Source organism: Gracilinanus agilis, chromosome 1 (assembly GCF_016433145.1).
Source record: "Gracilinanus agilis isolate LMUSP501 chromosome 1, AgileGrace, whole genome shotgun sequence".
Classification (NCBI taxonomy): domain Eukaryota; kingdom Metazoa; phylum Chordata; class Mammalia; order Didelphimorphia; family Didelphidae; genus Gracilinanus; species Gracilinanus agilis.
This window is the reverse complement of record NC_058130.1, coordinates 107,148,192-107,168,882: the sequence shown is the minus strand read 5'-3', so window position 1 is coordinate 107,168,882 and position 20,691 is coordinate 107,148,192. Positions and strand designations below refer to the sequence as shown.

General features: G+C 35.3%; 1 protein-coding gene across 2 annotated transcripts in view; it reads left to right on the top strand.

Moving 5' to 3' along the window:
• The window catches only part of RAD23B (RAD23 homolog B, nucleotide excision repair protein), a 96,520-nt gene that overhangs the window by 65,122 nt on the left and 10,707 nt on the right, over positions 1–20,691 (top strand). Inside the window, exons 5-9 of one of the 2 annotated variants that reach the window (XM_044684987.1) lie at positions 5,528–5,583; positions 11,456–11,583; positions 15,678–15,816; positions 18,471–18,598; positions 18,982–19,229. In XM_044684987.1, the coding sequence (XP_044540922.1) occupies positions 5,528–5,583; positions 11,456–11,583; positions 15,678–15,816; positions 18,471–18,598; positions 18,982–19,218 (688 nt within the window). In that variant the 3' untranslated portion in view covers positions 19,219–19,229. The remainder of the gene's footprint in view (positions 1–5,527; positions 5,584–11,455; positions 11,584–15,677; positions 15,817–18,470; positions 18,599–18,981; positions 19,230–20,691) is intronic. The other variant, XM_044684933.1, reaches the window with a different exon arrangement.

Below are 20,691 nucleotides of genomic sequence, written 5' to 3'. Positions count from 1 at the left end.
CTCAGCAAATATATACAACTCTCTTTAATTATTTCCTTTGTCCAGCATATAACTTGTCATATATATTTGTTTGCTTTTTGTTTCTACCATTAGATTGTAAACTCCTTGAGGGCAGAGATTGCCTTTTTCTTCCTCTAATGGAAGAGACAATGCTTATAGAAGATTTAATCCCCAAATTAGAAGGAAAGGTCCTCTAGGCCTTTTTTTAGGCGTTTTCAATCCTGCTCAATTCTTTGTCATTCCTTTTTGGGGTTTTCTTAGCAGAAACTGCAGTAAACTGCCTTTTCCTTCTCTAGCTCATTTTACAGATGAGGAAACTGAGATAAAAAAGTAAAATGACTTGTCCAGGGTTTCACAGTATCTTGAGACCAGATTTGAACTTGGGAAGATGTCTTCCTGCCTCTAGGCCAGCACTCTATCCACCATTGCCTTCTTCCCTACCCCCTGCCACTCCTGTGGGTCCTTAGGGTTTTGGTAGCAGCAAAGCATCATTATTTCATTTGCTAATCAATATGTATGCTCTGTCTACATTCAAGCCCTTAAACCTAAACTCTTAGGGAAAAAGAGTGATACAAATATATAGAAAGAAGTGTGTGCACATGTACACGTACACGTACACACATATAGAGGAAAGAACATAAATGATTCAAGGTAGGACCTCCAGAAGACTCTCATTAAGATGTCATTAAGTCTGTTTGGGATGATCTGATTATATTGGGGTATTTCCTTAAGTGGAAGTGTTCCATATGGAAAAAAGACATAGAAGAGGGCCCATGTGGGGTATGCTACCTGGAGAATCTTGGGACGAGAATTGGGGTGTCATACTGGAAAAGTAGTCATACCAAATCGAATTCCAGGTTTAGAAGTTGGAGCTTCACTTACCCAAAGTTGGAGTCTAGTAATAAAAAATGGCAGGTTTGGTGGTCAAACCTTTGATTTTTATTTCATATTTTCATTGACCACTTTGGTATCAGCAAAAGACCTAAAATGCCTCAACTTGAATTAACTTTACTAAATGAAAAGTGATTATTCAATAAATTGAAAGAATTAATAAATAAGCCAAAGATATCCAGCAACTATACTTTACCCAAACTCTGTTTAGTAGTTAGGGCTACCTGTACTACTTTAAGAAAAAACAATGGTAAAAGTATTATTAGCGTGACATTGTGACTGGCCCTGATAATTCAGAAATTGTGATATATAAAGAAACTACACAAAAAGCTCTGAACAGGAAGGGAGTGGGGAGACAGGTTGCCCAACTAAAGGTATGATGATAGAATCCTTAAACCAAGTAGAGCAGCTTGGAAAATTCTGATCCTTCCATGAAGAGAGACTTTGGGAGGAGTTTATTGTTCTGCCCCTTAATCAGAGGGAAGAGGGGCAGGCAGTTAGTTACATGTGATAAGGAGGTATTGAATATCAAATATCAGATCCTGGATTGAGATTTCAGATGATTGGTTTATCCAGAGTTGAAGTCAAGGGGAGCAACTGATTGGAAATGAAGTTAGCTGGAAAATTCTGAGGAGAGTGAGCAGGCTCCTCATGAAAACCTAAGTTCATTTCCAACTTCAAACATTTCCCAGTTCTGTGACTATGTAAAGCTCTTAACCTCTCTCTGCCACACTTTCCTTGACTAAAAATGGGAAGATTAACAGCACCTATTCCACAAGGCTTTTTGATAATCAAATAAGATATTTGAAAAAGGATTACTTAGTACAAATCATGACACGTGGTAGGTACTTGATGCTTATTCTCTTCCTTTCTCTACTTCAAACGATATACCAGTGACCTTAGTGTTCTGAACAGCATTATTAAATGGTAGTGATAATTACAAAAAGGCAAGCCTGGGAGCCATCAAGAGTAGATCATGCCTAAATAACCTATTTCTTTTTTCTTTCTATCTTTTTTTTTATATGATTGCAAGAATGAGAGATTAAAGGAATGTCAAATAAAAATGTACATTTTTTAACTAGACTTTTCAATCTGTCATACTAGCCCTGTCAAAGTTGAGAGATATGAACTGCATATTAGTATGAGTGAAGTCCAGTGGTACACTAAATTGATTTGGAATTGATTGAATTACTGGAGCAGTAATTAATCTTGGGTTGGACGGTTATTTTGAGTGAAATGTCCTGTGTATTTTTTCTTGGCCTTCTGTAGTTTGACATTTTTGTCAGTGTCCTAAATGAGAACAGAGATATTACACCCATCAAATTAACATGTGACACATTTAGTGGGGTGAGCTTACACATGGATGGCAGAACCTGGATTCGAGAAGGATCCTGACAGGTTGCATAGGCACTACAGAGAAGAGTTGGCTAGACTGTTGTGCATGTGTAAAAGACATGGAGGGTGTAGTAGACTAAATTTAGCATGACTAAGTAGTTTGATTAAGTTAGACTTCATTAATAGGGGCATTGTATCCAGAATCAGAGTTTTGCTATCCTCTTCTCTAGTAAGGACTTGTCAAAAACAGGTAACCCTTCCACATTAAAGGGGCGGTGGGGGTGGTTAGAGGCGTGGCATCCCATAATCTGGAAAATCTGAGTAAAATTTTTTGGTCCTCATAGTACCAGAGAAGAAATCTAAAAGAAAATATTAATGGGGTATTTACAATAAAATAAATTGTGTATATGGTATTAAAATACAAAATATGTTGATGTTATATACCACCATACATATACTTTATGCATTTCTGAGAGTTTCTAAACTTTTTCTTTTGGCCTTTACATGTCATCTGTAGTTTCCACAAAACTTTCCAAAAATTTCCATTTACTTTTTTAAGTGATTTGTGAAGAAAGTCACAATGTACCAGAGATTGTCTATAGTTAACTATGCTTTATCTCCGTTTTTGTTGAAGAAGATTATGATACGATTTTTTAAAAAACCCTTGCCTTCTGAAGTCATAGCAGAAGAATGTTAAGGGCTAGTCAATGGTGGTCAAGTGACTTGTCCAGGGTCTAAGCTAAGAAGTGTCTGAGGCCACATTTGAACTTGGGACCTTCTACCTCTGGGCCTGGCTCTCAATCCCCTGAGCCACCCAGTCGTCCCTGATTGTGATATAATTCTTTAAAAATGTTGTTTATTATAAAGCATCTCTTAGTGTGTTCATATTCAAGAATTTAACATGAACACCTTAAGTGGATTGTGTTGATATGCCTATTATAATATGTCTAAGCATCAATATTAATAAAACTAGTAAATACTTGGACACAATTTGAGGCATAGAATATTTTGGTTTTATATTCAGTGGGTTGATTTCAGATTCTAAAGAAGCTGTGGAGCTGAGGTACTGAAGATACATAAAAAATTTTATGGTGAAAATAGCAGGAAAGAATTTATTCTCCTTAAGAATGATATTCTTCAATATCAGTGTACACACCTAACAATAGAAGAAATAAATCACGGGGGAGAAATGGTACAAAAAAAATAACTGGTTAGTAATAGCATTCCTTTCCTGTACAGTTTCCTCAAGTCAAATCAATGACAAGAGGCACTTTGCCCTGATTAATGCCCTAAAGAGTTTATATTTTATTCTAATAAGGAAAAAAATTTTTTTAAAAAATGTATTTGTTCCAGACCTTTTGATTTGATTATTTGGTGAGAATTCCCTGACAGATTATCACTTCATCTGTAACTTTGTTTTCTAGAGTTGCTTAAGGCATTGAAAAGTTTTAAGTGACTTGTTTATGTCCACCCAGCTAATATGTGCCCTAAGCACTTCTTCAAGTCAGGTTTTCTTCCTGACTACAAAGCCTTCTACCCCTGCATCACACTGCCACAACATAAATATACATGTATTGACATATGTGTACAGATGAACTTTCATAATGGCTGCTATAAGGAAATTAGTAGGCCAAATAGAATATTAGATATATTGGGAAACTGTTTAAAGGAGGTTTTTGGAGAAGACTCTTGATAAAACAATTTGCATGAATAAAGAGATGAATTTTAGTGGAAAGTATTTGGGATAATATGAATAAAAGCTTGTATTTAAGGGACCTGCCTTAGTTATATATAATGTGCAGCCTGAGCAAATAGATTTGTTTGAAAAGAAAAAATAATTATATAAGGCACCATTGTAACCCTGAGTGGGGAGGGATGTCTAAACAAATTGTGGTGTGATTGTAATAGAATATTATTGTGCTATAAGAAACAACAAACATAAGAAATTTGCAGCAGCTTGAAAAATCTTATTTGGATATATTAGCAAATTAATATAACCAAGAGAACAATATACCCAGTAATATAAAGAGAGACAACCCCAAAAGATAAATTCGGATTATCTCTAGCCCTCATCTCTCCCAAGTTACCAACTATGTCGCCAACTACCTTTTGTTGGTCCAAATATAGATTCTCTAGGGATTTCAAGCACAATATATCCAAAACAATTCATTACTTTTCTCCTAAACCCTACTTCTCTTAAGGGTACCACCATCCATCCTGCATGCATTTGGGTTAAACCTCCACTGTCATTCTCCTTCCCTCAATAGCCAGTCAGTTGCCAAGTCTTTTCAATTCTGCTTCCATAGCACCTCTCTTGTTCATCTTTCAACCTACTTTACACCTTCATCACCTCTTACTTGGGCTGTTGGAACAGTCTCCCGATTTGGACTTTTCCACCTTCAAACCTGAACTTTCTATGATCCATTCTCTACACAGCTGCAAAAATAATCTTCCTCAACCAAGTCTGGCCTCCTCCCTTCCTTGTTCGAGGACCCTCATTGGCTTCCTGTTACCTCTAGGACAAAATACAGATTCTTTAGTTTGTCATTTAATACCCTTCACGATCTGGCTCCACTCCTTTCCAACACTGTTTCAGCCAACATACCTTCTTGCTGTATTTCCAAATACAGTATTCCATCTTCTGCTTCAGTGTCCCATACTCGGAATGCACCCTATCCACCTCTGTCTTTTTGGATTCATTTGGAAAATCTTTCTTAATACTTGTAGTTTGTGTTTTTTTCCCACCTCGAATCTGTGTGTGTGTACATACATAACATGCATACATTTTCATCTATTTTCTATTGAGAGAGAATTCATCATGTAAACCCCTTAAGGACAAGGACTTTTGTCTAATTTAGATGATTTTTACATGCTTGTCTTACCTTTCCAACTAGGTTATAATTCCTTTGTGGACCCTGACTATTTATTCTTTTGCCCTTCCCCAATACAATAATTAAACAAACATTTAATAAATATTTACCATGTATATGGAAAGTATTTGTTAATTTCTTAGATCATGTGAAAGAGTGATGATAGCTTCTTAGTTTGAACATGCCTATCTTAGGACTTCAAAGAACTCTCCCAAAAAGGGGATGAAGCAAAAAACAAAACAAAACAAAAAAAAACTTCTCCTTTAATCCACATAGAGGCTATTTGACTTTGTAGAAGAAAGCTTTTAATTTTATTTGTAAAGAAAACATTGGTTATGTGATTGAAATGGAATTTTTTCTTTTGTGTGTTAAATATAGCTTCTGTAAGTTTGCTTTTTATATATTTTTAAGTGTAATTTTTCTTGTCACAGTACCCTGGGTGACTCCTCTCGGTCAAACCTTTTTGAAGATGCAACAAGTGCTCTTGGTAAGTTTTTGTTTATCTTCCTTTGTTTTTGTATATTATGGGAAAATGTATATAACTTCTTAAGGGTCTCTAATATGATAGTATTGATTATTGTGGGTATTGCCACAAGCTACTTAATAAATAAATGTATAACTAAAAAGTTTTGAATTAAGTCATGTTGACTTAGTAAAGGACCTAATCATTTAAAGAAAACTTCATGAATATTTTGTTTAAAACAAGTAATTTTCTGTGCTATTGTGTATTTTCTAAGCCAGGATTTTTATCTATCATATTTTCTTAATAAGGACAGTACTTGCATATAGAGTGGTTTAGGTTGCTTTCTAAAAATCAGATGCCTGACATAAAAAGAAAAGGTATCCAGAAAAATGAGATGACTTTTTTATATGTCATGCCTGGAAAAATCCTCTATCTTTAAATTTAAGAAGTCATTCTTGGAGGGAAAAGAGCTTATTAATTGAGTAAAGGAGCATTCGAACATTTTGAGGTACACAGATTGTTCAAAAATAAAACTGCTTCTCCTTTATCCCAAAGCCAGGCCATGAGTCCGGATATATTAGTAACTTCTTTAGAACTTTTGAGCTTAAGACTATATATTTTTTAAAAAGTAAAAACACGCATTTAAAAAAAAAGCCTTCTTACAATCCATACATAATATTAAATGTTAGGTGAGCATCATAAGAAAATATAGCCCCTCCCCTATACTTGGAGATAGGTTGTCAGTATCTCCCAAATACATTTCCTTTTTTCAAACAACTGACTGTTATCACCTCACACTTACACTACTGAAGTAACTTTTTGGCTGGTCTCCCTGCCTCAAGTGTCTGTCTTCATTCCCTCCTTTATTCTGCTACACAATGTGATTTTCCTAAAGTATATGTCAGGTCATACTACCTCCTGCACATTAAATTTTAGTGGCTCCCTATTATCTTCAGATTCAATGATAAATTTATTTGGTTTTTAAAACTCTTCACAACCATCTACCTTTCTGATCATCTTTATGCTTTGTTCCCCTCTACGTGCTTTAAAAATCTAGGTATACAAGTCTATTTGCTGTTCTTCAAACGTGAAACTCCCACCTCTTGATCCTGTGCCTTTTTGTTGGCTGTTTCGCATTCGTAAAATGCTTTTCCTCAGGGTTTCCCTGGCTCTGCTCAATTCTCATCTTCTGTAGTTGCTTCTGTAATTATCTTCCACTGGCATTGTGTATATCTTATATAGGCAGAGATAGTATAGTGGATAGAGTGCTGAGCCTGGATTCAGGAAGACCTGAGTTCAAATATGGTGTCACACATCTAGAAGATGACCCTGAACAAGTCACTTAACCTGTTTCTACACTCTGTTTTCTCAGCTGTAAAATAGGAACAATAATAGCACTACTCCCAGGATTGTTGTGAGAAGCAAAAGAGGTAATAATTGCAAACCTCTTAACCTGTTGCTTGGCACATGATAAGCATTAGAGAAATGTTAGAAGTGGTGCTTATTATTAACTAGTTATTTGTATGTTATCTCCTCCATAGAATGTGAAATGGGATTTTTATTTCCATGGTGCTTAACACAGATCTGGCACAGACTGAGTGCTTTCATAAATGTGTCTATATCTATGTACTTGCTGACTAGCATCCCTCTGCTTTCTCATTTCATATTTATTAGTTCTACCTACTAGACTCATACTTCACTCTCTGTTCCCTCCCCCCCCCCAAAAAACAAACAATCTTTAATCTTCATATTAGTATTAGCAACTAGTTTTGCAATAGAAAAGGATTTAGAGTTGAGAAGACCTGGGTTCAAATCCTCAGGCTATTGCTGTGGGAACCTGGGGTAGTAATAGCAGCAACTTCACAGGATTTATGCAGGAACCAAATAAGATAAGATGTACACTGCAGACTTTAAAAATACTGTATAAATGTTAGCTACCATTGATGTCTTATTGTCTGTGTTAAATGTCTAGTATGTGATATTGATTGAGTTCTGGTACCATCTCTTCCCAGTACAGGTGTGACTGCCTTGGCAAACTCTCTTTGAGCTTATTTCTGCATACATAAAATTTGTTTTTCTACTCTCTCCCTCCCAGTGCAGATGAAGAAAGTTTCGTATGCCTTAATCACTATTTAAAAATCATTTTTCCATTACCTTTAGGATTAAATATAATTTCCTTCACAATAAACATTGTCTTTGATTAAAAGCTTGTTTTGGGGAGAAACTATGAGGAAATCAAAGTTGATACTCCCAGCACTTCCTACATTTCCTAGATAGACCTCCAGAACTTAAGGTCGACCATAGATAAATAATTGATTGGAGGGCAGTGGGGAGGAGAGGAAGAGAGGGAGGGGCTTGGAGTTGAGAGGACTCTCCTCCCTTGGAACCAATACTTATTATTCTAAGACAGAAGCTACAGTTTGTTTTTAGGTTTATTATGGCGTCTAGTATGTCTTGTAAGTGTTCAAATATTAATCGTGGTGGTAGTAATAATATGATAGTAGTTTACATAGTGCTTTAAAGCTTATGAACCCTTTGAAAGAACTAGTACGAGTAATATTTGACCCTGTTTTTTTTTTTGTTTGTTTGTTTGTTTTGTTTTTTAAACCCTTACCTTCTGTCTTAGAGTCAATACTGTGTACTGGCTCCCAGGCAGAAGAGTGGTAAGGGCTAGGCAATGGGGGTCAAGTGACTTGCCCAGGGTCACACAGCTAGGAAGTGTCTGAGGCCAGATTTGAACCTAGGACCTCCCGTCTCTAGGCTTGGCTCTCAATCCACTGAGCTACCCAGCTGCCCCTTGACCCTGTTTTAATGATGAGTTTATTCATAATTCTGGGAGCCAGGACTCAAACCCAAGCTTTCTGATTGCATATTTAGTATTTAGTCCACTATAACAAACTTCTACAAGTTAGTAATCTTAAATCAATAAGATGTTCTTTTTACCAAACAGTATAAGAAAAAGATTCAAAACTTCATATGATTTTAGAACTGCATGAAATGAGAGATTTGGTTCTATCCTAGCCAAAAAACAATAGCGTCAAGTTGAAGGTTGCTTAAGTCATTATTTATTTCCTTCCCATTACCCCTTTTCTTGATGTTTTGCCCATGGGGCATAAACACTCCCCCATCCTCCCTTTTGGCCCCCCTCATTTTTTATTATGATTTGGTTACAAGACAGAAGAACAGTAATGAGAGTGAAGTGACTTGCCCAGGGTTACATAGTGGGGAAAATTTCCTATTGTTGCCACAGTATGCTAACTTTATTTTTCTGCTGTGGAAAGTAAAGAGTATTTATAAACTTCTGGGGATTTTATCCTTATTTTTATTAACAGATCTGTTTTCAACCCTTTTTTTTGTATTTTCTTGGGGTGAATAAGAATGGAAATGGTTACATTTTCTTTGTGCCTTGATTCTAGGTTTTTACACTCCACCACAAACTAATGAAATTCTATCCAAATTTGTCCTTTTTTTAAACAGAAAATATAAACTACACTTCACATATATACTTTCAATGAAGTCTTTAGAATTTAACTAATTTTAATGGCATTAAAACTTTAGGGAACAAGTAGAACAAAGTCATTAAACACACCTACTGTGTGCCAAGTTCAATGCTAAAAAAGCTAGGGACACAAAGATAAAAGTCATCACCTGCTTTTGAAGGGCTCACAACTTAATGGAAAATAGCATGGAAATAACTGTTTCAGGATAATTAGGAGATAATCAACAAAGGGAAAACATCAGAATAAAGAAGGATTGAGAAAAGCTTGTCCCATAGAAGATGAGATTTTAGTTGAGATATGAAGAAAGCCAGGAGGCAGCGATGAAATGAGAGCATTTGATGCATGGAGGACAACCGAGAAAAATGCCAAGAATCAATAGATAAAGTGTCTTATTTGAAGAATAGCAAGGAGGCCAGGGTCCTGAATGAAAGCCTATTTGAGGAGCAGAGTGGTATAAAGTATAAGCAAACTAGAAATGTCTGATGAAGGGTTCTTAATGCCAGAGGATATTATTTTTAATTCTGGAGAAAGGGGATAAGGAACATTCCCTGACTTTATCACTGCCTGATTCATCTTTCTCCTCGAGGTAGGTGGCACAGCTTAGGAAGAGAGTGAGCCAGCCTCTCAGTCAGGAAGGCCTCATAGATCACTTCCACCTCCAATACATGTTCTATGATCCTGGACAAGTCACTTAACTTATTCTTACATGCCCCCAACCAGTTCTCAGACAAAAATTGCAGATTATCTTAGATCAAATGAGGCTACATCTGCCTTTAAGATAGCTCATTGTACTTGGAGTCTAGATTTGAATCCTGCCTCAGAAACTTATGAGTTCTATGTGTGTCCCTGAGCAATCTGCCTGACCTCTTAATCACATGTCAACTGATGATAGTAATGGAAGCATATGAGGTCACATTGTGAAGTGCTTTGCAGACCCTAAAGCTTTTGTAAATACTAGTTGTCATTAATAACAATATGACAGTCAGCATTGGTAGAGGACATTCCTCACTGAGAATTCCCTTAAAATTTTAACTCGTACTTATTAACTGTGACTGAAATTGTTCCAATTTGTTCCTCATATGTATATTGGTGCTTAGAGCATTGTGCTTTGCCCTAGGAATACATAGTCTCTGCCCTTAAGAGAATTATGTTCTGTTGTTATTACTGAGGTATGGCTTTTACTTAATTTATTAGATTATAAGCCCCTTGAAGGCAGATACTTTTTGCTTCTTCTTTTTTTTGGCAATCCCTGCACTTAATGTAGGGTCTGATATATACATAGCAGGCACTGGACAGATGCTTATTACTGATTTTTACTAAAACCAGCCTTAGTTATTTTTGAATGAATTTATCAGGGTAGACCAGAGCATGGTTCAGCTAACATTTTACTAAACTTTTCTGTTATTATCTTAACTCTCTTCTTTTACTACTTACTCCACCCCTCAGACTTCCTTGTGCAACAAAACTTGAAATAAGAGAGTATCCAATTTTAGACCCGGAGTTCATGCCCCTGGGATCTTTCTCATGCAGCTGAAGGATGTGCTGATAACACCAAGCATACACCTGCTCCACTATACAACACCATAACTCAGAGACCTAGGCAGAATTACCTTTCAGCTAATGACATGTTAGTAACTTTGTCTTATATTGCAGCCTTTTTCTCTGAGTAGTATAAAGAGTAAATAGATTAGATATTTGAATAACACTCACCCTCTTTAAAAAAAAAATCTCTTGCTTTAATTTAACATTCATGTGAAATGACCAGTTTTTGTTGCCATTCTTCTGCCTTGCATATACATGAACTGTATCACCCTCCGTGTTTTCCCCTACCTACCAAATTTGTAGAGAAAGTAAACTTGAGGTTTTAATTTGTTAGTTTTTTAAATCCAGCTGCTAGTGAGTAAAACTGAGGGCACTTCCCATAAAGAAACCTTAGGGTTCCTTTAAATGTTTATTTCTGAACTTCCAACCCAAATCTTCTTAACTCTGTCCCAGTAGGTTTGATGCTTTTTCTCCAAATAGAACTTAAACTACTTTAGGGTCTTAGGGCATTTGTTAGTAGATCTCTAGCTACACTTTTAGAATACTAGCTGAATACATTCAGAAATGAACTTAATGGTTGACAGACATGAAACAGTATTAGTTTTGTACAGCACATACATTATATAATATTTGAACTAAAATACAAAATAAATCCCTTATCTGGGAAAACTTAGTATACTTGTTCTGTTACTATGCATTTTCATAATTGTGAGAATTCTTAAATTTTAAAAATTAAAACTTAATAAGAATTGCCAAATACATCCTTTCAGTGGAGATATTGTCACTGAATGCATCAAACGTATTAATGTGCTTAAATTGTGATCTTCATGCATCCTTTTTTCTCCCATTTTTAGTGACAGGCCAATCCTATGAAAATATGGTGACCGAGATCATGTCAATGGGCTATGAGCGAGAGCAAGTAATTGCAGCACTGAGAGCCAGTTTCAACAACCCTGATAGAGCAGTGGAATATCTTTTAATGGTGAGAGAGCATTTGTTTCATCTTTTTGGTTCCCTTTCTTTTTTTCTTTATCCTTTCTCTTATCGTCATCCCCCACTCCCTTGCCAATCTTTCCCTCCTCACTTTGCCTCTTTCTATAAGAATCATTATCTTTCTAAACATAATCCAGATGTATAAATAATAAACTATTGCCATTCCTAAGCTTTTTTAAGTATATAGAAGCCAAAAGCTGGGAAGTGGTCCAGTGTCAAAAATTACCTATCAAATTACCTAATTTTAGATTTTATGTATTATAATTTGATGTAATAAAAATAGGTAACCTTTTCTGGATGATTTTGATTTGATGGAAGTTAGAAAAAGATGCTGTTAGGTTTAAAATGCTTTTTTCCTAGCTGTATCTTCCTGTGAGTACTTCCCCAAATGTCTCACTATGACATCCTCCTCATTTATAGATAAATACATCTTCTCAGAACCAGTGAGAAACAGAAAGAACCCCATTTCTGGATGGGCAAAGCTCTCTTTGTCCAGCTTCCACACTGTTAGGCATAAACCCCTAGTCTTTTTTATGTGATGTAAATGAAGCTTTGTAACCTCGAGTTAATGTGAAAGGGATGTGTGATGAGTGTTCAAAGTATCAGGTGTCTTCTGTAAGGTAAATATATGTAAGGGGGTAAAAGGGGTTTTAAGGGTTCAAATAGGAATCGAACTTTGGTTTTCTGTTTTGCCATTTCCCTAGAGGAGATCAGAGACCCTTGAAATTATAGCCAGAGACTATCAGATTTGGAAGAGAACTGCTGTATATTGTGAAAACCCTGGATTTTTCTGATTGAGGATCTGGTTCTAGTCTGCTAGTCACTGCCCAGGGGCCTTTGAGAAAGTTACTTCCCTCCTCTGAGCCCAAGTTTTATGTAGGTTAACCTGAGTTTAGGAATACTCTTATGAAATGTTCCCCATGGATGGTTAGCCATCAAGCCTTTGCTTAAAGACCTAGGGAAATTCTTTTGGAAATCACCTAGAAATTTACCTTGAAGTTGTGTGACCCTGGGCAAGTCGCTTAAACCCCATTGCTTGCCCTTACCACTCTTTCGCCTTGGAATCAATACACAGTATTGGTAAGGGATTTAGAAAAAAGAAAGAAGTTTGCCTTTATCATTTTCTTGTCACCCTTTTGAAGGAATAGGCTGACTAGTTCAGATAACTTTCTGGTACAGCATTAATTATCAACATTAATTATCCATGGTAAATATTAAGCCCAAACTAGCTTTTCCTTACCTTCTAACAAGCTTCTGAGCCATCTGCACTGATCATCATTCAGGTACTCAAGAAATGCAAACTCATAGTAGTCCTAAATAGAATATTTGGGGAAAGTATAGCTACTAGCTAAAAATAAATCCTTTTCAAAACTAAATAATTATTATTTAGATTACTTGTGCTATTGCCCTTTTAATTAATGCAGATGATTAGAACTTATATTGCCAATTTTTAAGTAGCTGTGTAGAGACTAGATCCATAGGAAACCAGAAAATCCCTCCATATCTTGGAATCAATAATAGATATTTCGTTCCGAGGCAGAAGAGTGGCAAGAACTAGGCAATGGGGGTAAAGTGACTTGCCTGGGTCATACAGCTTGGAAGTCAAAATCCAGATTTGAACCAAGGGGCTTCTAGGCCTGGTTCTCAATCCACTGAACCACCTCATTGTCCTCTCTGCTGTTTTTTTTTTTTTTTTTTTTAAGAACAGTGTTTTAAAGCTGCAGCTCATATATTTGTCTTCTTTTTCCCCCTTTGGAAATTATTAATAATTCTGCCAGTGTGGAATTAAATGTTTCTCCCTGAATGAACTGGCCAAATCTTTGGGCATAGGGTAGGCAGTGTTGACTTGTAACATCTTTTGCAGGGTTTAGGGACTATACACCTTTCCACTTTTGTTTTTAGTGAAAAATATGATATTTCTTTTTCCCTCTGAAATATGAACAGAATCTCATGTATCTGGATTTCCATCAAGCCAGCAAAAATTACCATTATTTTATATTCCTTGGCAGCTGAACAGGAGAGTCTAAATGAAATATTGTTTAGAGGCCAGTGTATAAATCCTCAACAGTTCTGTCCCACAGATATATTGGCACAGATCTTTCAAAGAGGATATTTGGGGCATTGCATTTTATGAAGAATCCTCTTCATTTTTATGTGGTTTCTGATAACTTTTTTGCTTGCAATGTTCTTTTTCCTTGCTAACCAACCTCTTAGTACTTTCTGGTCACATCCAGCTATAGGATAAGGCATCATTTACTTGGTACAAAGTGGAATTCCTTTCAAAAATTGTTAAAATATAACTTATTTTTAACAATAATCATCTATTTTGCCTTTTTAATTAGTCTTAAAATCTTTTTTTGAGGTTATTATACAGTAAATATGGTCAGAATTGTCATAGTCAACTGTTTAGAAGCTATAATCCTGCTTTTCTTGCCATAATTTTATCCATTCTCTTGTTTTAATGCTGTTTTGACTGTTTTGTGGGCCCTTCTATTGATCCCACATATTAGTTAAATTAGAAAATGTTTTCATAAGGCCAGGTAGATGATATTGAACTATTTTAAAGATCAGGGCAGAATGACTCAGAGATTTTCCCAAGGTAGAATCTTATTTGAAAATAAGTAACAAGACTAAGGCTACAATCCATTGTACGATAGCATTGTACAATCTACAAATTATTTTTGAGGGTAAGGAAGGTTTTTCATTTTTGTTTTTCTATTCTTAGTGCCATATGTGCATTTTTTTTTTTTTTTGCTTAATAAATGCTGTTGATTGATCTTCTAAATTTTAGTTTGAGTGCCTTTTTCACTATAAAAGCTGCCATAGCATCTTCTCTTCCTCCTCCTCTTTTGTTATATAAGTGAATAAATAGCTGTAAAACTGGTTATTTGCTAGTTTGTCTATCTGTGAAATTCAGACATCTTTTTTTTTTTTTTTTTTTAAATAAACCCTTACCTTCCATCTTAGAGCCAACTGTGTATTGGCTCCAAGGCAGAGTAGTAAGGGCTAACCAATGGGTGGTTAAGTGACTTGCCCAGAGTCACACAGCTAGGAAGTGTCTGAAGCCAGATTTGAACGTAGGACCTCCCGTCTCTGGGTCTGGCTCTCAATCTACACAGCTGCCCCCAAATTCAGACTTTCTTAATGGCAAATAATTTGTTATGTTGTAATCTGTATTGGTTAATTCAGATACTCTTGTCTTATTGACTAGGGCCCATTAAACATTGTCTTTTTATTCATTCTTTTGAACTTAAGATCAATGTAGAGATAAGGTAAGTCTTAGGTGGCACTTAACTTGTTTTGGCATCAACTAAGTTGGGCCTTGGTTTTTTAATGTGATCTAAAAATAGTTGGTTTTCCTTTTATTGAATGGATTTACTGCTGATCCAAAGCTTTTAAATACAGTGCATGTTACAGATGGCTTGATAGATCTCTTGAAAAAAATATTTTGGATTTGGCTGGATTTTTGAGAGAGAGGTGGGGGGGGGGGAGAAAGGAATGGTTCAAAGATAGATTCATAAAAGAGAACCACAATAAGTAATGATTTTAGAACTCCTTTTAACGCCTGGGGCCTCTTTTTTTCTGATATATCTAAAGATCACTGTTAGCCTTTTCCAACATGGAATATATCTGTAAGGCCCATCCTCTTTTCCCATTACTGAGAGTTCTTCCTAGAACCTCCATTTTGTTGAAGGACCCAGGTTGATCTTCATTCCCTCTCATTCTTTTTTTCTTCTTTCTTTCCTAAAGTTCTCTTCTTTCCTAAAATGTTTGCAATCTTTTTTAAGAAAAAGTTCTACAATCTCATATTGGATGCTAAGTAGAAGAGTTTTTTTTCCCCACAGTATTTGTAACTGTTTCCCATTACTGTCTCCTCATTATATATACGTCATACTTTTTGATCTTCTACTTAAATGGGATAAAATAGGTGGATTGCCAGTGACAAACAAACCTTCTTTATTTTCTTTACAGGGTAACAGTTTGGTGACTATTAAAGAAATCTCTAAAGTTTTTTGTTCTTTTTAGTATTTACCTAATTTAACATTAGAGCATTTTAAAATTTAGAAATTATATGTGTTTTAGGGTATCCCAGGAGATAGAGAAAATCAGTCTGTGGTGGATCCCCCTCAGGCTGCCAGCACAGGGGCTGCTCAGTCTTCAGCAGTGGCAGCAGCGGCAGCCACAACAACAGCAACAACTACTACTACTACTACTTCTGGAGGTAAAGTGAAAATCTTTCAGTTGGGGAGGAAATACTCCCAAATACACTCATTGAAAATACTTTGGGTGGAGTGAGTCTTTCCAAAAGCCTTATACTTATATATTTTTACTCAGCAATATTAATGAAATCTGACAGGAAGTCCTATCAGATTAGTATGTTTATTATAATACAGGTATTTCTTCCACTTTGTGGCTTTCCCTGTTGCACTTTCAATATATAACACAGGTCAGCATAAGAAATTAAATGAGAATTTTGATTGAGTTTTTTGGAAGCCAAAGACAATGAAGAGATTTGAAAACTCAGTAATGCCTAAAATATATGCATAGTATTACATAATAACAACATGTTTTGTTTTGTTTTTAAACTATAATTTATACATTTTTTTTAACTTGTTACCCTCCTTCTTAGAATCAATACTCTGTATTGGTTCCAAGGCAGAAGAGTGGTAAGGACTAGGCAATGAGGGTTAAGTGACTTACCCAGGGTCACACAGCTAAGAAGTGTCTGAGATCAGATTTGAATCTAGGACCTCTTATCTCTAGTCCTGGTGCTCAATCCACTGAGCCACCCAGTTTCTTTTTAAAAGTTAAATAAAATGTTCAAGTTTGAGAAAAGAATATGAAAGCCAGCAGATGACACACAAAAGCTAGAAATGAAGAGACATCTTAACATTGACCTACATATAGCCTATAACCAGATACTTAACCCAAATTTTACATAAGATATTGTAAATACCCCATAAATGAAAGAGAAAAAATTCAGACGACTTCTCTGGTATGAAGAGAGGGCCAAAACTCAGAGTTTCCAGATTGCAGGGGCACTGCACCCCAAGTCTTTACAATGCAGAAGTGATACTTGTATTTCATTGTTATTTATAATAATGTCTATTATAGGTGAGTATTATTAGACATGGGAAACTTGGTGAATTTCATTCTTATAAAAAGAAATGTAACCTTTTAATTTTGTAATAGATTTTAAGATAATTTGATCTGTGTGCTTATGCATTCCTGCTCCTCTTTTTTATCTCCTTTCACAACAAATTGTAATCATGTCTATTGATTAAAAAGTCAAACCCACAACATATTAACTTTTCTTTACAAATCTGAAGTTTTATTATGTCTTTATTCTGGTTTAAAGAATGAAACCATTAATTCAGAGAAGTTAGAATTTGTTTTTCCACAGTTTACTTTTTCTTTGAGGAATGTCATATATAGAGAAATGTGAATATTAATGGTCACTATCATCCTGTTTGGGGATTTTTGGATGGGCTGAAGGTGGTCTGTCTACAATAATTTTGTCACCTTATTTTATCAAATTTTCCTAAATATTTTCTTGTATAATATTTTAAATTTCTATTTCAGGCACCAATGATTAGTCCCTCTCTTATTCTCAACAGTGTTTACAAGAAAAAAAAATTGAAGGAACAAGGATGAGTGAAGAGAAAACAATTACCGTTTTTTGAATGATATTATAGTTTAAAAAAAGCTTAGAGTCAACTAAAAAATCTAATTGAAATAATTAACTTTAGCAGAATTCCAGAAGGAAGAGATAGCATAAATAGATAGCATAGTATAAAATATGTGGTCGTCTAAGTGCTAAGACACATATACTATATGAACACGGTTATAAAACACTTTTCATGCATACAAATGAAAATGGACTTAATTCAAGAAAAAAATAATTGTTCATGAGTAGGCTAGGCAAAGGTAATAAAAGTTATATTGCTTCCTAAATTAATTACTTTATTCAGTACTATTCCAGTTAAGCTTAGAACTGAGTAAGAGATAGGAGGTTGATTAGAAGCACAGATTATATTCATAATATACAGAAGCAAATGAGCACAGTAGCCTTGTGTTTGATAAACTCAAAGATCCCAGCTCTTAAAACAACAACTTACTATTCAACAAAAAAACCAATGGGGAAACTGGGTAATGATATATCAGAAATCAGGTATAGATCAATATCTCACTTTGCATGCCATGATAAATCCCAGATGGGTATATGATTTAGACATGAAGACAAAATAGTGAACACAGAAGAAATTTCCGAAGAGCTAAATAACCAAAGAGATAGAGAGGTTTACAGGAGGGAAAATGTATAATTTTGGTGACATAAAGCGTGCTTCATTCATTCATTCATTCATTCATTTATTTGCAAGCAAAACCAATGCAGCTGAAATTAGAAGAAAAGCAGGGAATGGAGGATGGGAGTCGCAGCATCTCTCTTATGCAGAGTATTTTAAACATCCTTTTCCACATTCATGAATTTAAAATTTCCTAAGACAACTACTTTTGAAGTTCTACATTATTTACTGCTTTTAGGGAGGGTACAGAAGGTTATTTATACTGCATTTCTGTGCTAGTTAGTAAATGAGAGGTTAAGAAACATGTTTTATGAATTTTGGACCAGTAAAAATCCTTTACAGTTTGATAATAAATTTGTAGCCTTTTTACTTTTTAGGCTGTTTTGACAAAGAGGTGATTTTTCTGTTATATACTCCTAAACTTAAAGACTACTTAATTTATTTCTTCCAAGTGTATTATAAGACTTAAGTCTCTACTTCTCATTTTTCATTATTGGATGTCTGTATTCCTTATGTTACCAGTCTTTCTGATTTAAGACTCCTTTGTGGGAAATTTTTATGTGTATTTCAGGTCATCCACTTGAATTTTTACGGAACCAGCCTCAGTTCCAGCAGATGAGACAAATTATTCAACAGAATCCTTCCCTTCTGCCAGCCTTGTTACAGCAAATAGGACGAGAAAATCCACAGTTATTGCAGGTGACTTTTAAAGCAGTTTTCAGTCATCATTAGCTTTAGGCTGTTGCTCTGCTCTGGTCTGGAAAGTCTTCTTTCCCTAGAAACTGAATTTGCCCCGACTAAACTAAAAAGCTCTTGCCCTATCATTAATTAGTTAACAATCATTTATTATTGAATAATAGAAATCAGGGTCTCTCTTTGATGAGCTTTTAATAGAGTAAACACGTGTAAACATAAAGTTAAACACTGTGCTTTTAAACAGAAATTTGCTAATGCATATAAAGTAGATCTGACAAAATTCTAAAAAACTTAATAGCATTTCTTCCCATTACTGTAATTTCTAGTTCTCAACCACCAATCAGAAAGACCAACAATGCTTTATTTCAGTGTATTGTTTCCTTCTGTCCTCCAATGCACCACAGCAAATCAGCCAACATCAAGAGCATTTTATTCAGATGCTGAATGAACCAGTTCAGGAATCTGGTGGTCAAGGAGGAGGTGGGGGTGGCAGTGGAGGAATAGCTGAAGCTGGAAGTGGTCACATGAACTACATTCAAGTAACACCTCAGGAAAAAGAAGCTATAGAAAGGGTAAGTTTTCTGGTTTTGCCTTTTTTCTTTTCCTACAAATCTACCTATTAAAATTCTTTTCATCAATGAAATTATAATAGCAACTATTTAGAGTTTTATTCTGCTTTATTACAGACTAGAACTATGTGTGCATAAAATGTTTTGAAAGTAAATTTGGTTCATACTAAAAGTTAACTAACATTACTACTTTAAGAACCCTTCATGAATGTTTAGTCACATTGAAACCAGCTTTATTCTTATTGTTGAAAGTACTATGAAAATGTTGCTTTTGTTTTTGAGTCATTTTAGTCACATCTGACTCCTTCAAAAACCATTTGGGTTTTTCTTGACAAAGATACTGGAGTGGTTTGCCAATTCCTTCTTCACTCATTTTATAAATGAGGAAACTGAGTGTTTACAGTTCACAGGGTTAAGCGACTTGCCCAAGGTACATGGCTAGGTAGTGTTGAACTAAGGGCTTTCTGACTCCAGGCCCAGAGCTTGGAGCACTGAGCCACTTAGCTACCTAATATGAAAATAGCCTCCACTTAAGTTTGAAGGTTTTATTCAGATAAGACTGATTTTGTATGATTTTAAAGAGGGATTTACTAATATCAATAGTATAAACATTCAAAGGGAAATGTTTAATGTATTTGTTTTTATTGATGTATTTTACATTTAAATTATCTTTATTTCTAAATCTGTCCGTCAGCCTCTGCCCCCAATTCTACCAAGCCATCCTTGTAATAACAATAAACATTATATAAAAAAGCAGGTTGAACTAAAACCCTTGGTGCTCCCTTCCATCTCTTGAGCTCTGGTCTGACATAATCCTAGTCTGAAAATACATTCAATGTTCCACAGCTCTGCAAATAAGAGGAACAGTGTCTCAGTTCTTCCCTTCCACTTACATTGCGTATGGCTTAGATAGATCTAGTTCTCTGTATATTTTCTCCCTCCAACCTCTCTGAGATCATGAATTCTGCTTTTGCCTTTCTTTGTATCTATAGTGCTTAGCATAGGACCTGGCACTTAGGAAACAATAAATGCTTCTTGTCCAACTAACTGATTGATTGCTCCCATGGCCATAAGGGTAGGTAATGGTAGTGGTAGCTGTAGTAGAAGTATGATTTGAATCCATATCTTGATTCCAAATCAGTGTTTATTCTACCGTACCATGTTAGTTGACCCTTGTTCATAGTTCTGTAGAGTTGGTCATGAATTTTTACTAGCCAGAGTGCCATTTCTCTACTTCGCATCTATTTCCTTTCACTTTAGTATTTTGATATTAAAGTCTTTTTCAGGGAATTTTGTAAGCTATGTCATCATCAAAGAAACTGGAGGAAATATGTTTCCTTAAAAATTATTAATTCATGTTGCATTGTTTATTCTTTTGAGGAAAATAATCTTTCCTCAGAATTGTTCTTATGATGACAGTTCAATTAAAAGATCCTCATCTGGTTTTCTGAAATCTGATGCTTTCACTGCTCTTTTAAGATTTCCAAAGTGGAAGCTATTGATTCTGTGGAATTTTGGCAATTCTCT